This window comes from Homarus americanus, unplaced genomic scaffold (assembly GCF_018991925.1).
Source record: "Homarus americanus isolate GMGI-L3 unplaced genomic scaffold, GMGI_Hamer_2.0 scaffold23578, whole genome shotgun sequence".
NCBI classification, from domain to species: Eukaryota; Metazoa; Arthropoda; class Malacostraca; order Decapoda; family Nephropidae; genus Homarus; species Homarus americanus.
This window is the reverse complement of record NW_024733231.1, coordinates 9,945,534-9,963,363: the sequence shown is the minus strand read 5'-3', so window position 1 is coordinate 9,963,363 and position 17,830 is coordinate 9,945,534. Positions and strand designations below refer to the sequence as shown.

At 48.9% G+C, this 17,830-nt stretch overlaps 1 protein-coding gene across 1 annotated transcript in view; it reads left to right on the top strand.

Annotated features, from left to right (window-relative positions):
• Positions 1–17,830, top strand: part of LOC121869749 (probable E3 ubiquitin-protein ligase HERC1) — a gene marked incomplete in the record, with an annotated part of 301,592 nt that overhangs the window by 138,825 nt on the left and 144,937 nt on the right. Inside the window, 4 exon segments of the mRNA XM_042371322.1 lie at positions 1,804–1,932; positions 2,434–2,590; positions 12,397–12,564; positions 17,174–17,387. Of these exon segments, the coding sequence (XP_042227256.1) occupies positions 1,804–1,932; positions 2,434–2,590; positions 12,397–12,564; positions 17,174–17,387 (668 nt within the window).

The following is a 17,830-nucleotide window of genomic DNA, read 5'->3' as shown; positions in this document are numbered from 1 at the left end:
CTGTGAGGTTAGGTTAACTGTTAACTGTGGGCTTATGTTAACTATTAGTTGTGAGGTTATGTTAACTGTTAGTTATGGGGTTATGTTAACTGTTAGTTGTGGAGTTATGTTAACTGTTAGTTGTGGGGTTATGTTAACTGTTAGTACTGTAGTGGGGTTATGTTAACTTAGTTGTGGTATTATGTTAACTGTTAGTTGTGAGGTTATGTTACCTGTTAGTTGTGGGGTTATGTTAACTGTTAGTACTGTAGTGGGGTTATGTTAACTTAGTTGTGGTATTATGTTAACTGTTAGTTGTGAGGTTATGTTAACTGTTAGTTGTGGGGTTATGTTAACTGTTAGTTGTGGGGTTATGTTAACTGTTAGTTGTGGGGTTATGTTAACTGTTAGATACGTTCTTATAAACCACAATGTTATGTGAAACACCATTAATTGGATCACTTTTACCCCTAAGAAACTGAAGAAATAAGTAAATTACATTCTCCCCCTGTCGTCACCCCTATGACATACCTCATAATTTACACAATGTAAACTCAATTGTGAATACAGTAATATCTCCATTAGCAGGAATCACTCTTAACTGGAAGTCTCTGATAGCCTGAATTGAAATTTTTTCGGAAAATTCTTACAAAATTTTATGGGTTTCTGGAAAATTTTGAGAAAATTCCGGGGATGGGGGGGGTTTCTTCCCGTGTTCTAGAGATGATGTAGTAATGTGCAGTTTCTGGAACTTCCGAGAAAATTTATTCTGTACTTGGAAAATTCCAGGGATGAGGGATTTTTTCTTGCTTTGAGAGTCTTGTTACCCAGAAATCTTAAATTCCTGGAAGTGCTCTGCACTAATTGTTCCAGCTAAAAGAGATATCACTATAGATTTTGCTCCGTAATTACATATAGATTTGTACCACAGCAATGTTTAATTATTATTTAATTTGATATATTGTACTCATCGATGGCCAAAGGTGAAGCAGGTGAGTGGTGGGAGAATGGCTGTGGTGGGAGAATGGCTGTGGTGGGAGTCACTGAGACCAAGAGAAACCTCCCCATTTCCTCACTGCCTCCATCACTCTACTATGAGGTCGACATGTCTTAGTAGCACTCAAAGATGCAGCAATTCCAACACTGGTCATAATTTTCTCATCACTAAAACGAATTGTATACACCGTAGTAGCAGCTAATTCCAATACTAGCCCTATATCAATAGCATGATCACTAGCTTCAAAACAACATGAAATACCCATCTTTACTGCCAGACTGATACATCAACATTGCTTCTTGTAACTAGCACTACTAGCAAAATGATTTGCTCTTCATTTTGAAGCCATTTCAATGGGCAAAGTTGAACAACAACGTAAACAAGGTGAACACGAGGTACACAGAACACGCTCTGCTGTGGTGACACTGTACAGCATCACTAGGTGGGTGAGGGAAAGTGTCACACGGAGAAAAGTACTGTGGAACCATCTGACCGACAACATAATAACAGTTTTACTCAATGTTGTGTGGAGCCTGGGTATAGAAATAGTATTATGATATAACATTAACTGGGACAATATTAGGTGAGGAGCTACTGTATATAAGCTAACTTTTTTATCAGTGGGAGCAGTGCAAAGATGGCAGACACAATATAATTTTTTTGTCAGGGATCAAAAGTGTTTTGTATTGCTATGTTTTCATCTGGTGGACAACCTTCTTTATTTTGATGTGACATACGATGATGTTCAATGTGGCATAAATGAATTTTAAGATGCTAAGCAAAGTTTATGTTCAGAAATTAATTTTATCTTTAAATTTTTTTCCTAGGGATCAGGAGAAGTTTGTGTTGTTGTGTTTACAGTTGCTGAACACCCACCTGTCATTAGCTCTGACTGGTGGCATGACACAAGGTGTGCTTGGCTCTGAGGCAGCACCTCTCAGGGAACTATTGTTCAGGTAAGTTTGTCTTCAGAATCTTATGAAAATTCTTTTATACAGAGTAAATCAGTCTCAAGACTCTTCATAAATACTGTATACTATAGGATTATACTGTACATGAGTCAGTGGATTACAGGGGTCCCCGGGTTATGAGCTGGTTCCGTTCCTGAGGACGTTCGTAAGTCGAATTTGTACGTAAGTCAGAACACATGCTATATGCATACCGTACTTAAACAAAACAATATTTAAAATTGCACTATTTCATAGCCTAAGTCATTATTTACATCTAAAATCACTTAATTTTAAACAAAAGAAGAAATAGAATGACAAAATACAGAAAATGAAAGTAAAAAATAAGTCATTAGGTAAATAAAATAGTGTAAATTTCAAGTTTAACCTCGTTTGTATCGGCGGAAGTTCGTAAGTCGGACGTTCATAAATCGGGGACCTCCTGTACTGTATATATTGTAGTTGATAATAAAAGGAATCACATTATATGATCCTTTCCTTTACTTACAGGCTAGTTGATGCCAAGTTGCCTTGGGCTATAGAAGCAGGAGTGTGTGAGGGTCTGAGTTCACCTTTATTGCTGCCACCACTGGCCTCACGTATGAGTCTTCTATACTGCCTTTTACCCAAGTCACCGGAGGACTGGGGACGCCTCTCACGTGGTCAGGTTTGTGCCACTCATGTAAAATATTAAGATTCATCACAAAAACCAAGAATAGAATATGGAAATGTGGCCGTATGTCTTTCAGTTTCTTATGGATGAGTTTCTTGGGTAGAAGTTTTCCAATGTACTTTCGGCTCTCACTATTTTACACAAAACACAGCCTCACCCAGGGACCTGTGCTGCCTCCCACCCTCTTCAATCCCTTCCTCCAGTAGCCTCCCACCACCACCACTAGTAGTTGTCTACACGGGTGACCTGGCAGTAGTCTCCCAGCACCACCACTAGTAGTTGTCTACACTGGTGACCTGGCAGTAGTCTCCCAGCCCCCACCACTAGTAGTTGTCTACACTGGTGACCTGGCAGTAGTCTCCCAGCCCCCACCACTAGTAGTTGTCTACACTGGTGACTGGCAGTAGTCTCCTAGCACCACCACTAGTAGTTGAAAATGCTGCACACACTGGTGAGCCTGTAGAGTCTCCCAGCACCACCACCACCACTGTAGTAGTTGTCGACACTGGTGACCTGGCATTGGTTTCCCAGCCCCCCCACCACTAGTAGTTGTCTCTGTGGTAGCCTGGCGTGGCTCTCCCCCAGCCCCCACCACTAGTAGTTGTCTACACTGGTGACCTGGCTGGTAGTCTCCCCAGCACCACCACTAGTAGTTGTCTGCTGGTGAGCCTGGCAGTGGTCTCCCAGCACCACCACAGTTTGTCTACACTGGTGACCTGGCGGTAGTCTCCCAGCAGCACCATCACTAGTGATTTGACCTGCACTGGTGACCTGGCAGTGATCTCTGGCACACCACTAGTAGTTGTCTACTGGTGACCTGGCAGTAGTCTCCTGGCACCACCACACAGGCGTTGCTTCCTGAGGTGACCTGGCGGCGGTAGTCTCCCAGCACCACCACTGGTGATGGTTGTCTGCACTGGTGAGCCTGGCGTGGAGTCTCCCAGCCACACCTGGTGGTTGTCTACACTGTGGTGACTGGCAGTAATCTCCAGCTAGCACCACTGGTAGTTGTCTGCACTGGTGACCTGGCAGTAGTCTCCCAACCCCACCACTAGTAGTTGTCTACACTGGTGACCACAGCAGTAGTCTTCCAGCACCTACAAGTAGTTGTCTACACTGGTGACCTGGCAGTGATCTCCCAGCACCACACCACCAGTTGTCCTCACTGGTGACCTGGCAGTGATCCTTAGCACCACCACTATTAGTTGTCTCACTGGTGACCTGGCAGTGATCTCCTACCATAGTAGTTGTTTACACTGGTGACTTGTAGTAGCACACCACTGGTAGTTTGTCCCACACTGGTGATCCTGAAAGCGTGACAGTAGTCTCCAGCACCACCACTGGTGGTTGTCTGCACTGGGTGACCTGGCTTCGTGGTCTCCAGCACCACCAGCCAGACCATCCTACACTAATTTAACAACGCGGTGGTCTCCCAGCACCACCGCCGTGATTGTGCCTGCACTGGTGACCTGGCAGTAGTCTCCCAGCACCACACTGGCGGTTGTCTACACCACACAGAGTGGGCTGGCAGTGGTCTCCCAGCACCACCAGTAATTCAGCCACCACCACACTGGTGACCTGGCAGTGGTCTCCCAGCACCACCACTAGTAGTTGACTACACTGGTGACCTGGCAGTAGTCTCCCCAGCACCACCACTGGTGGTTGTCTACACTGTGACCCCAGTAGTCTCCAGCACCACCATTAGTTAGCCACACTGGTGACAGCAGTGGTCTCCCAGCACCACTGCACTCTGTCAGTTGTCTGCACTGGTGACCTGGCAGTAGTCTCCCCCAGCACCACCACTAGTGGTTGTCTACACTGGTGAGCCTGGCATTGTTCCTCCCAGCACCAGTAATTTGTCTACATTAGTGACTGATAATCTAGCACCACCACTAGTGATTTATTCTGCACTGGTGACCTGGCAGTAGTCTCCCAGCACCACCACTAGTGGTTGTCTGCACTGGTGAGCCTGGCAGTAGTCTCCCCGGCACCACCACTAGCAGTGATTTGTCACCACTGGTGGCAGTAGTCTCCCAGCACCACCACTGGTAGTTGGCTACACTGGTGACCTGGCAGTAATCTCCCAGCACCACCACTAGTAGATTTATCTACACAGGTGACCTGGCAGTAGTCTCCCAAGCACACCAGTGGTTGTCTCACACTGTGGTGTTGACTTGGCAGTGGTCTCCCCAGCACCACCACCACTTTCGTGGTTGTCTACACTGGTGAGCCTGTGGCAGTAGTCTCCCAGCACCACCACTAGTAGTTGTCTACACTGGTGACCTGGCAGTAGTCTCCCAGCACCACCACTGAAAGTAGTTGTCTCTGCATTGGTGACCTGGCAGTAGTCTCCCAGCACCACCACTAGTAGTTGACTACACTGGTGACCTGGCAGTAGTCTCCCCAGCACCACCACCACTAGTAGTTGTCTACACTGGTGACCTGGCAGTAGTCTCCCCAGCACCACCACTGATGATTGTCTACACTGTGGACCTGTGGCAGTGGTCTCAGCCCCCCTGCTAGAAGTTGCCTACACTGGTGACCTGGCAGTGGTCTCTGCTTCCCACCACACTAGTAGTTGTCACTACACTGGTGAGCCTGGCAGTAGTCTCCCAACACCACCACTAGTGGTTGTCTGCACTGGTGAGCCTGGCAGTGAGTCTCCCAGCACCACCACCTCAGCCTGGATTGTCTACACTTTGGTGACCTGGCAGTAGTCTCCCAGCCCCCACCATAGTAGTTGTCTACACAGTGACCTGTAGTGGTCTCCCAACACCACCATAGTAGTTGTCTACACTGGGCCTGGCAGTAGTCTCCCAGCCCACCACTAGTAATTTGTCTGCACTGGTGAGCAGCAGTAGTCTCCCAGCACCACCACACCTAGTAGTTGTCTACCTGTGACCTGGCAGTAGTCTCCCACCACTAGTAGTTGTCTACACTGGTGACTGGCAGTAGTCTCCCAGCACCACCACTAGTAGTTGTCTACACTGGTGACTCGCAGTAGTCTTCAACACCACCACTTCAATTTTGTCCACACACACAGGTGACCTGGCAGTAGTCTCCCAGCACCACCGCCACTAGTAGTTGTCTACACTGGTGACCTGGCAGTGATCTCCCAGCCCCCCACCACTAGAAGTTGTGTCTCCACTGGTGACCCACGGCAGTAGTCTCAGCCCCACCACTAGTGATTTGTCTGCACTGGGCTGACCCTGGCAGTAGTCTCCAGCCCCACCCCCAATGGTTGTCTGCTGGTGACCTGGCAGTGGTCTCTCCCCAGCCGACACCACTAGGCTAGTTATCCACTGGTGACCTGGCAGTAGTCTCCTAGCACCACCACTAGTAGTTTTGTCTCTGCATTGGTGACCTGGCAGTAGTCTCCCAGCACACACCACTAGTAGTTGACTGCACTGTTGACCTGGCAATCAGTCTCCCAGCACCTGCCACTAGTAGTTGTCTGCACTGGTGACCTGGCAGTAGTCTCCCAGCCCCACCACTAGAAGTTGTCTATATACTGGTACGGCCTGGCAGTAGTCTCCCAGCCCAACACAGTGATTGTCTACACTGTTGACCTGGCAATGCAGCCCCACCACTAGAAGTTGTCTCCACTGGTGACACTAGCAGTGAATATACTAAATATAGATTTAATCTACACTGGTGACCTGGCAGTAAGTCCTCCCAGCACCACCACTAGTGATTGTCTGCACTGAGGTGACCTGTGATCGCCCAGCACCACACTGTGGGTGCCTTCTCCACACTGAGACTTTAGCTGATCTCCCAGCACCACCACTAGTAGTTGTCTACGCAGGTGACCTGGCAGTAGTCTCCCGCACCACCACTAGTGGTTGTGTCTACACTGGTGACCTGGCGATAGTCTCCTAACACCACAATGCTAGTTGCTCTCCACTGGTGACCTGGCAGTAGTCTCCCAGCACCCACACACCACCAAGTGAGGTTGTCTACACTGTGGTGACCCTGGCAGTAGTCTCCCAGCACCACCACTAGTGAATGTCTACACTGTGACCTGTGATATACACCTGTAGTTATGCCATGGTGACCTGGCAGTAGTCTCCCATGCCACCACTGGCGGTTTGTGCATTTTGGCAGTAGTCTCCCAGCACACCTCCATTGGTTGTCTACACTGGTGAGCCACCAGCCCTAGTCTCCCAGCACACCCAAGTGATTGTGCCTGCACTGGTACAGGCCTGGCAGTGATCCCAGCACACGCAATGGTTGCGTCTCCACTGCAGTGGTTGGCAGTGATCTCCAGCACCACCAGTAGTTGTGCATAGGTGACCTGTGCAGAGAAAATGGTCTCCCCGGCGCCGCACTGGTAGTTCACCACTGTGAGCCTGGCGAAATCTGAGTCTCCCAGCACCACCACTAGTAGTTGTCTACTGGTGACCTGACGTGGTCTCCCAGCACCACCACCAGTGGTTGTGTCACTGAGGCTGGCAGTGGTCTCCCAGCACCACCACTGTGGTGCAGCCCTGCACTGGCGATGGGCCTGGCAGCATTCTCGGCACCACCGCAGTGGTTGTCTACACCAGGCCATAGCAAGTCAGTCTCCCAGCACCACCACCTAGTGGTTGTCTACACTTCTGTGTTCTGTAGAAGTAGTCTCCCAGCACCACCAGTGGTTATTCTCCACACTGACCTGGCAGTAGTCTCCCCAGCACTGCACCACTGGTGGTTGTCTCCACTGGTGACCTGGCAGTGATCTCCCAGCACCACCACTGGTGGTTGTGTACTACACTGGTGACTCAGCGTGATCTCCCAGCACCACCACTAGTAGTTGTCTCCTGAGGCCTAGCAGTGAGTGGCACACGCAGTGGTTGTCTACACTGGTGACCTGTAGTCTGCAGCACTTGCCACCAGTAGTTGTCTCCACTGGTGACCTGGCAGTAGTCTCCAGCACCACCACACCCAGCCCAGTTCACTGGTGACCTGGCGTGCGTCTCCCGCTTTCTGTGGTTAGCTACCTGGGCTGGCAATGGTCTCCAGCACTACCACACCTAGTAGTTGTCTACACTGGTGGCCTGGCAGTAGTCTCCCAGCACCACACCACACTAGTAGTTGCTCTCTACACTGGTGACCTGGCAATGGTCTCTCCCAGCACCACTGAGTAGTTGTCTCCACTGGTGACCTGGCAGTAGTCTCCCAGCACCACCCAGTAGTTGTCTACACTGGTGACCTGGTAGTCAGCACCACCACTAGTGGTTGCTCACCACTGGTGACACAGCAGTGGTCTCCCAGCACCACCACTAGTAGTTGTCTACACTTTGGTGACCTGGCAGTAGTCTCCCAGCACCACTAGTAGTTGTCTCCACTGGTGACCTGGCAGTGATCCCAGCACCACCACCACTAATCAGATTCATCCACACTGGTGACCTGGCGGTAGATCTCCACGCCCACCACTAGTAGTTGTCTACACTGGTGACCTAGCAGTATACTCCCAGCACTTTACTAGTAGTTGTCTACACTGAGTGACCTGGCAGTAGTCTCCCGCCACCACCTGGTGACTGTCTCACCAGGTACCAGCACAGTAGTCTCCCAGCACCACCACTAGTAGTTAACCACACTGGTGACCTACAGCAGTAGTCTCCCAGCACCACCACTAGTAGTTGTCTCACCAGTGACTGCTTAGTAGTCTCCCGGCCCCCCACCACTAGTGGTTATTCTGGTGACCTGGCAGTAGTCTCCCAACACCACACTAGTAGTTGTCTCACTGGTATTTAAGCGTGGTCTCCCAGCACTGCCACCACAATGGTGCCTCCCTGGAGGTGACCTGGCAGTGATCTCCCAGCCGTACCACTGAGTAGTTGTCTACACTGGTGACCTGGCAGTAGTCCTAGCACACCACCACTAGTAGTTGTCTACAGTGTTGGTGAGCCTGGCAGTAGTCCCAGCCCACCACTAGTAGTTGTCCTACACTGAGTGACCTGGCAAGTGATCTCAGCACACCACTGTGATTGTCTTCACAAGTGACCTGGTAGTCTCCCGGCACACCACTAGTGGTTATTCTACACTGTTGACCTGTGATAGTCTCCCTAACCCCACCACTAGTAGTTGTCTACACTGGGGTGACTGGCGTCCGTCTCCTAGCCCCACCACTAATGGTTTGTTCTGCAGTGACCTGGCAGTGAGTCTCTATTTTACCAGTAGTTAACCACACTGGTGACAGCAGTGGTCTCCCAGCACCACCAGTGGTTGCTGTCTGCACTGGTGACCCAGCGTGGTCCCAGCACCACTGCAAAGTTCCACTGGTGGTGACCTGGCAGTAGTCTCCCAGCCTACTAGTGATTTGGCCTACACTGGTGACCTGGCAGAAGTGATCTCCCACCACCACCACCACTAGTAGTTGTCTGCACTGGTGACCACCAGTGTCCCAGCACCACCACCTAATGATTAGCCTACACTGGTGAGCCTGTAGTCTCGGCCACCACTAGTAGTTATACACACTGAGGTGACCTGGCAGTGATCTCCCAGCACCACCACCACTAGTAATGAACATTACCCCACTTCTTAGGTGACACCAGCAGTGATCTCCCAGCCCCCACACTACAGTTGTCTCTGGTGACCTGGCAGTGGTCTCTGGCACCACACTGGTGATTGTCTACACTGTGGTGACCTGGCAGTGAGTCTCCTAGCACCACTGATGATTGTCTACACTGGGTGACCTGGCAGTAGTCTCCAGCACCACCACTGAGGTTGTCTGGTGACCTGGCAGCAGTGCCCTCACCACTAGTAGTTGTCCTGGGCCAGCCTGGCAGGTAGTCTCAGCCCCCACCAGTGAGTTGTCTACACTGGTGGCCTGGTGGTCTCCCAGCACACACTGACTGGTTGCCACTGTGGTGGCAGTAATCTCCCCAGCCCCACAGTAGTTGTCTACACTGGCTGGCAGTGATCTCCTAGCCCACCACTGGTAGTTGTGTCTACACTGGTGACCTGGCAGTAGTCTCCCAGCCCCACCGTGGTTGTCTACACTGGTGACCTGTAGTCTCCCGGCACACCAGTGATTGTCTACACGTGACCTACATGATAGTCTCCAGCCCCCACACCAGTAGTTGTCTACACTGGTGACCTGGCGATAGTCTCCCAGCCACTACTGGCGTGTCTCCACTGTTGACCTGGCAGTAGTCTCCCAACTGCCACCAGTAGTTGTCTGCACTGGGTGACCTGGCAGTAGTCTCCCAGCCCACCACTGGTGGTTGTCTCCACTGGTGACCTGGCAGTAATCTCCCAGCACCACCAGTAGTTGTGTCTACACTGGTGACCTGGCAGTAGTCTCCCAGCCCCACCACTGGTAGTTGTCTCCACTGGTGGCTGGCAGTAGTCTCCCAGCACCACCAGTGAGTTATACACTGGTGAGCCTGGCGGTAGTCTCTAGCACCACCACTAGTAGTTGTCCACTGGTGGCTGGCAGTAATCCCAGCCCCCACCACTAGTGAGTTGTGCTCCTGAGTGACCTGGCGAGATCTCCCAGCACCACCACTAGTAGTTGTCTACACTGGTGACCTGTAGTGTCTTAGCACCACCATAATGATTGTCTACACATTGACCTGGCAGTGGTCAACCCCACACCAGTAGTTGTCTACACACTGGTGACCTGGCAGTAGTCTCAGCCCACCACTGATTGTCTACGCACTACCTGGTGACCTGTAGTAATCTCCCAGCCCACCACTATTTAGTTTAGCCTACACTGGTATTTGACCTGGCAGTAGTCTCTAGCCCACACTAGTAGTTGTCTACACCTGGTGACCTGGCAGTAGTCTCCCAGCCCCACCACCTAGTAGTTAATGCTACACTGGTGACCTGGCAGTAATCCCAGCACCACCACTAGTAGTTGTCTACACTGGTGACCTGGCAGTCTCTTCCACTAGTAGTTGTCTACACTGGTGACCTGGCAAGTAGTCTCAGCCCCACTAGTAGTTGTCACAGGCTGACCTGGCAGTGATCTCCCTAAGCCCCCACACCTAATGAGTTGTCTACCTGGGTATTGGGCTTCAGCAGTAGTCTGGCCCCCACCACTAGTGGTTGTCTCTACACTGGTGACCTGGCAGTAGTCTCCCAGCACCACCACTGGTTGTTGTCTACACTGTTATTTCTTGGTAGTCTCCCAGCCCACCACTAGTAGTTATCCCTACACTGTAGTGACCTGGCAAAATGATACCCAGCACCACCACTAGTAGTTGTCTCACTGGTGGCTTGGCAGGCAGTCTCCCATGCCACCACTGTGGTTGTCTACACTGAGAGTGACCTGGCAGTAGTCTCCTAGCACCACCACTAGTAGTTGTCTACACGGGTGACCTGGCAGTAGTCTCCCAGCACCACCACTAGTAGTTGTCTACACTGGTGACCTGGCAGTAGTCTCCCAGCCCCCACCACTAGTAGTTGTCTACACTGGTGACCTGGCAGTAGTCTCCCAGCCCCCACCACTAGTAGTTGTCTACACTGGTGACTGGCAGTAGTCTCCTAGCACCACCACTAGTAGTTGTCTACACTGGTGACCTGGCAGTGATCTCTAGCACCACCACTAGTAGTTGTCCTACACTGGTGTTTCATGCATAATGGATCTCTCTCTCTCTCTCTCTCTCTCTCTCTCTCTCTCTCTCTCTCTCTCTCTCTCTCTCTCTCTCTCTCTCTCTCTCTCTCTCTCTCTCTCTCTCTCTCTCTCTCTCTCTCTCTCTCTCTCTCTCTCTCTCTCTCTCTCTCTCCCTCTCTCTCTCTCTCTCTCTCTCTCTCTCTCTCTCTCTCTCTCTCTCTCTCTCTCTCTCTCTCTCTCTCTTCTCTCTTGTCTCTCCCTCTCTCTCTCTCTCTCTCTCTCTCTCTCTCTCTCTCTCTCTCTCTCTCTCTCTCTCTCTCTCTCTCTCTCTCTCTCTCTCTCTCTCTCTCCTCTCTCTCTCTCTCTCTCTCTCTCTCTCTCTCTCTCTCTCTCTCTCTCTCTCTCTCTCTCTCTCTCTCTCTCTCTCTCTCTCTCTCTCTCTCTCTCTCTCTCTCTCTCTCTCTCTCTCTCTCTCTCTCTCTCTCTCTCTCTCTCTCTCTCTCTCTCTCTCTCTCTCTCTCTCTCTCTCTCTCTCTCTCTCTCTCTCTCTCTCTCTCTCTCTCTCTCTCTCTCTCTCTCTCTCTCTCTCTCTCTCTCTCTCTCTCTCTCTCTCTCTCTCTCTCTCTCTCTCTCTCTCTCTCTCTCTCTCTCTCTCTCTCTCTCTCTCTCTCTCTCTCTCTCTCTCTCTCTCTCTCTCTCTCTCTCTCTCTCTCTCTCTCTCTCTCTCTCTCTCTCTCTCTCTCTCTCTCTCTCTTTCTCTCTCTCTCTCTCTCTCTCTCTCTCTCTCTCTCTCTCTCTCTCTCTCTCTCTCTCTCTCTCTCTCTCTCTCTCTCTCTCTCTCTCTCCTCTCTCTCATCTCTCTCTCTCTCTCTCTCTCTCTCTCTCTCTCTCTCTCTCTTTTATTAGTGTACAGTAGTCATCATAAATGGGTGTGTTGGAGCTGTTTGGTCCATTATACTCAAACCATTTGTTGATTTTTTAACATATTTAGCAGCCAATGGAAATTTATCTTGAAATAGTTCAAAAGAAACCATATTTTTCATACTATTAAATACTATATGTTTCACACATTAGAGCAAGGTTATATTGATGTATCACAGAATCAGCTGGACACAAAGTTAACAGTTTAATTTTTGTTTCACAAGAACTTATATGCAGGATTTTATTTTCTAAATGGATCAGTGGAGCTTCAAAATATCATCCCCTTTACTTTATATTATATTATATTTTATTTTGATGCGGTATATTTCTTTGACAGCGTCTACAGTTGGGTATATTAGTTGAGAGTCTGGAGGAACACAGCCATGTAGCAGCACTACTTGGATATGGTTCACCAGATGATACTCCGGCTTCTCTTCATGACCCCTCCATCACCTTACCCAGAGACCTGATGCACACACTACTGGCCAACCTCAGATTTCATGCTGTGAGTCTCTATTTTCATCCATAGTTTAGGTGTTGAACTTCATCTCTCTCTCTCAATAAGTAAGATCTTAGAGTGCTGGTAACTGTGTGTAATAATAATAAATAATGTTTAATTGAAAAAGTTCTGCAGCCCAAAGGCTGAAAATAGCTTATTACATACTAGGACATGGGGTAAGTGGGTTGCTTAACAAACACTTTCATTACTAAAAGGAGAAGGAACGTGAATTGGGCATACAAATTATTATAGTTTGCAGTTGATGGCCCGGGCTGGTGTCTTGCCCTACTGTGTGGTGTTCACGTGGTGCAGTGACTCGCCCTCGGGTGTTGATATGAAGGACCTCATGTGGTCATGGAGAAACCGGGTGGTGTGGTGTTCACGTTGTGTAGTGACTCGTCCTCGGGTGTTACTATGAAGGACCTCACATGGTCATGGGGACACAGTGTGGTGTGGGGTGGTGTCACAGTCCCTCACTCTCTGCTAGGTGATGTTGTGCTATCTCGTAGTCAGGTGTAAAGCCGACCCACAGATTAACACCGCCTGGTTAGAAGAAGGTGGTCGGTTCCCAGGGATGCTTATCTCACTGGTGGGTCACTGCTCTCGCTGGGACTGTCTAGTGCTGAATTCACTGGCTTAAACACTGTTCATCACTGTTCAACACTATCCCACTTCTTTCCGAAATGAAATTGTCACTTTTGATTATGTTGATATCCAGGTGGTAAGGATAGGTCGGGGAGAGGGACTTAAAGGAATGGGCCGAACCTGGCCTAACATGGGCCGAACATGGCAGGAGCAGTGTCTGAATAGGTCTTGACCCTCCGGTGGTCAAGGATGTGTGTGTGTTTGTGTTTATGTTTGTGTTTGTGTGCGTGTGTGTGTGTTTTTTTACACAGGGTGGTGAAATGCATCTAGTGTGGCAGCATTATGTTAGTGTTAAGGTGCAGACACTGCTTGTTCCCTCTCGCTTTCAGCTGCTGCCGCTGGCTAGCCCTCATGGCGAACAGGGAAGCAACATGCATAAGTCTTCCCCTGCCAGTACACAGCCTCCTCACCATCAAGACTCCTGCTGTGCCTCCTCGTGACAACACACGGTAACTGGGTGCCTTGTGGACCCAAGCTAGACCAGCAGGGGATCTTGGAGTAGCAGTGGGCTTCAAAGGGACGACGCAAAGGCTCACTGGCATGTGGACATGTCCTGGCGCCTACCAACTATTGCCTAACCTAACCTAACCATTGCCCTGTGGATTAACCTTGGTAGGTATAAGACTATGGGAGTAATCCCTGAACGAAAAATCTGAGGTGGAGCCCTGCATCAGGCAGACATGCTTACAGAGCTCCAACAAGACCCAACGGCGGTATAGGCGGATGAGGTGACCACCATGGGAACCCAACGACAACACCGGCGAACAAAGGCAATGCATGATGGACAGGCTACTAAGGTGAAACCCCACCAACTGGGCTATTGGTAATCCATTGCAATTCTTCCTCTCCCCAGTCACTGAAACACTTGCACCACTGAATCAGGAAAGGGAGAGCCAAGATGTGTGGTTGCAACCTGCGCTCCTGCCTCATCATCATCAAAACCCTGATACCCCCAAAAGTCCTATCGCGACGGACGAGTGGCTACGGGGACAGGCAGAGATGACTTGCGGGTGTCTCTAGTCACAACTCTACACATGGGTGGCACAGATAAGATGGTCATTTATGCAATCTGGTCCTGTATGTGCAACTGAGCAGCCCTTTCGAGGGGCCATTCTGCTCACCCCACATGGGGAGGGGGCTAGAAAATGTGCTCTAAACATAGCCTGCCTAAAAAACCAACCTCACTGGGCAATCGCAATCAGTAAGGTCATCCTCATGTGGTCGAAAACACAATCATAATCACAGATCAAAACAAAAACAAACTATACGACCTCTTATGGTTGCTGCATGGAATATTAAGACCCTTCGGGATACTGGCACAAATACACGTCCTGAAAGAAGAACAGCCAAGAACAGCCCTTGTGGCAAAAGAGCTGGCTAGGTACTACATCGACATAGCAGCCATTAGTGAGTCCCGGCTCCCAGACCTTCTTCTGGAAGGGTAAGCCTGCTGCGGAGAGAAACCGCATTTATGGAGTTGGCTTTGCCATCCTCTAACGCGTCCTACACAGGCTAACTGAAATGACTGTTGAGATCAACGAGCTCCTCATGACGCTCCGAGTGTCACTGAATCACTCACGTCATGACTTTTTCATCAGTGCATACGCCCCAACACTGGATGCAAAGGATGACATGAAGGAGGCCTTTTATGCCGACCTCGATAGAGTGCTAACCTCTATCCCAGAGAAGATAAGGTGACTTCAATGCCAGCGTTGGCAGAGATGCAGAGATGCTGACATTCGGCAGGGAATCAAAGGGATAAATGGACTAGGCAAGTGTAATCCCAACGGCCTACTCCTCCTCACCAATACAGGTGCTCCTCTACTTAAGAACGTTCAACTTACAAACATTCAGAGATACAAACATCATCACTAGGGGGGTTACCTGCCAGAACAGGTGTTTAATGTGGATGAGACTGGATTATTTTTAAGAAAATTCCAGATAGATTAAACATAACCTAAGCTGAGAAGATTGAGCCAGGTTTTAAGGCTGTATTAAAGGGTATAGCTGTACTGAATATGCATTATCTATTAATTTTTTACAATATGTTTGGTATCTACAAGAGTAAAGTTGGACTTACAAACAAGCCCCAGGAACGTAAGTAGAGGAGCACCTGTACCTTGTCAGAGTAAGAGATCGCCGAGAAGTCCTCATCACTTGTGCCATGCATGGCTCAGACCACTGCTACACTGATCATCGGCTTGTCAGAGCCAAGCTATCACTGCACGTTGTCCCAAAACAGTGAAGGCAGCAAGCCTCCAGAAGAGGTTTTAACACTATTCGTCTGGAGGTTCCAGCTCGAACATGGTCTGATAAACAACCCAACAACAAACAACCCAAATCCCAGTGCCAAATGGGGTATTCTCGACACCGTCATGACAAAAACCTGCATAGAGACCCTCAGCCAGATCGCAAGAATACACCAGGACTAGTTTAATGAAAATGACTGGGCAATAAATGTAGTCATCGATGATAAACGTGCTGCTCAGTCTCAGACCAAAGCTGATACCTTCCGCAAAAAGAAAGCGGCGGCCCAACGCGAACTTCACATTCGAAAGAATGACTAGTTTAAAAATAAAGCATGTGAAACACAAAAATTTGCAGATCATCACAAGATGCGTGAATTTTTCAATTCCGCTGAAACATTTTATGGGCCAATCACTCGTGGCGCAGCCCCCTTCCACTCATCCAACAGTAACTCCATAATTAAAGACGATGAAGGCCTCCTTCAGTGCTGGAAAGAGCTCTACCATTCACTGCTCAACCAAAACACTGATGTGGCTGTCCTGACCACCCAGCAGGTCCCTCAACATGCAGAGCTGACCCACCTCAGCTATCCTCCATCCCTGATGAGGTAGCTACTGCCATCAAACAGATGGAAAATAACAAAGCTGGGAAGACAAGAGTACAAATGCCAGTATTTTTGCTGACATCGACTGTAGGAGCATTACATTGGACTGGCCATGTTACCCACATGGACGACAGTAGACTGCCAAAGCAGCTACTTTACAGTCACCTAATGAATAGTAAATGTAACGCTGGCGGGCAACTGAAAAGGTAGAAGGATAGTCTTGAGACAATCCTGAAAAAGTACCAAATTGACCCCCTCACCTGAGAGACGATTACTCCACACCGTAATGCTTGGAGGAGCACCACACAAGAAAGTGTCAATACTTTAGAGTTAGCCCAACTGCATAGCGAGATAGACAAGCGCCAATGATGGAAAGGCGATGCTGCCGCCCTTCCCGCACTAGATGTAGCCTCCCACGTGTGCAACATCTGTGAACAACTCTGCCGGTCCCGTATCGGCCTCTTTAGTCACCTCAAAACTCACCAGCCTAGGTAACATCCCTAATAACTAATATCATTGTATCATAGCTGGATTTGTCATACTTGCTTCCGAGTGACAGCAAAGTAGTAGTAGTAGGCATGACGAAGGAAATTTGTTGAAGGAAATCTGTTGTGATGTCAGGGTAGAACCGACCCTCCTTCCATTGGACGGTGAGAATTTCCAACATAGGACTTCAAACACATCCAACGAAGCCCGTGTTGACGTCAGTGCTCGAGAATTCTGGACGCGGGGACAGCGAGCCTTCTTCGACATCAGGATTTTTTATCCCATGGCCGCATGTCACCGTAACTTAGCTCTCGATGCTGCACACAGGAGGAACGAGAACGACAAGATAAGGGCATACGAGAGCTTCGGCCCCAAAGCCGACAACAGTTGCAGATATTGACTGTGAGGCTACAGTCACTGAATGCCGCAGAGATCTGCGGCTCAACTAATTCAACACAGCTAGGATAGCTACTTATGTATTAGGATATTTAATATTAAGGTAATAAAATGGCGGCGAAGGTGTGGCTATTGGTGGAGGCTGGAGGCCACGTTTAAAAGAAAAAAAAAGTAGTAGTAGTATTGTGTGTGTCACTACATTTCAGGAACACTTGTATGATCTTCACTATGTTTCAGGAACATCAGCTTAACCAGATCCTTGAAGAAGAGAAGCCAGGTAAGAAAACATTTGTTAAAGGCAAGAATGTTGTGCTACAAGATGGCTGTGTGGTGAGCAGTGACTTGATCTCTCAAAAAGCACCGCCTCAGGAGAACAATGCGGAGAATCAGGAATGCACTGTCCCTCCTCAGCTGCTTGAGGCTCATCCAAAGTGGTCAATGGCATCAACAGGTAGACACCGTAAACGTATATTATCTGTATTCATTTTGGGACCGTGTTTGATGTTGGACAGCATATACTAATGATCACTGGAGTCTTTGTTTCTCTATCATCTTTTGAGAATTTCTTCAATGAATTTTGGAGAGCCACGTACCATAAATGATGAAATATATAATCTAGTCTTTTTTCTGTAGTATGTTTCATGTAACAAAATCTGGAATACTGTATACAGAATGCTTCTTAAATGTACTATACATATTGTAAATCTCAGGGAGTATTCTTGAGACGAAGGTAAAGAAAAAACCATAAACCTAGGTGGAGACACTTGCAGGTCTGGAGCTATAACACAAGAAAGAGGAACTGTGAGGTAAAGCAAGTAACACAAAATGAAACTTTTTATGATGTTATACATTGTAAGCAAATATACTGTACAGTGTGATACATTTACTTCATAA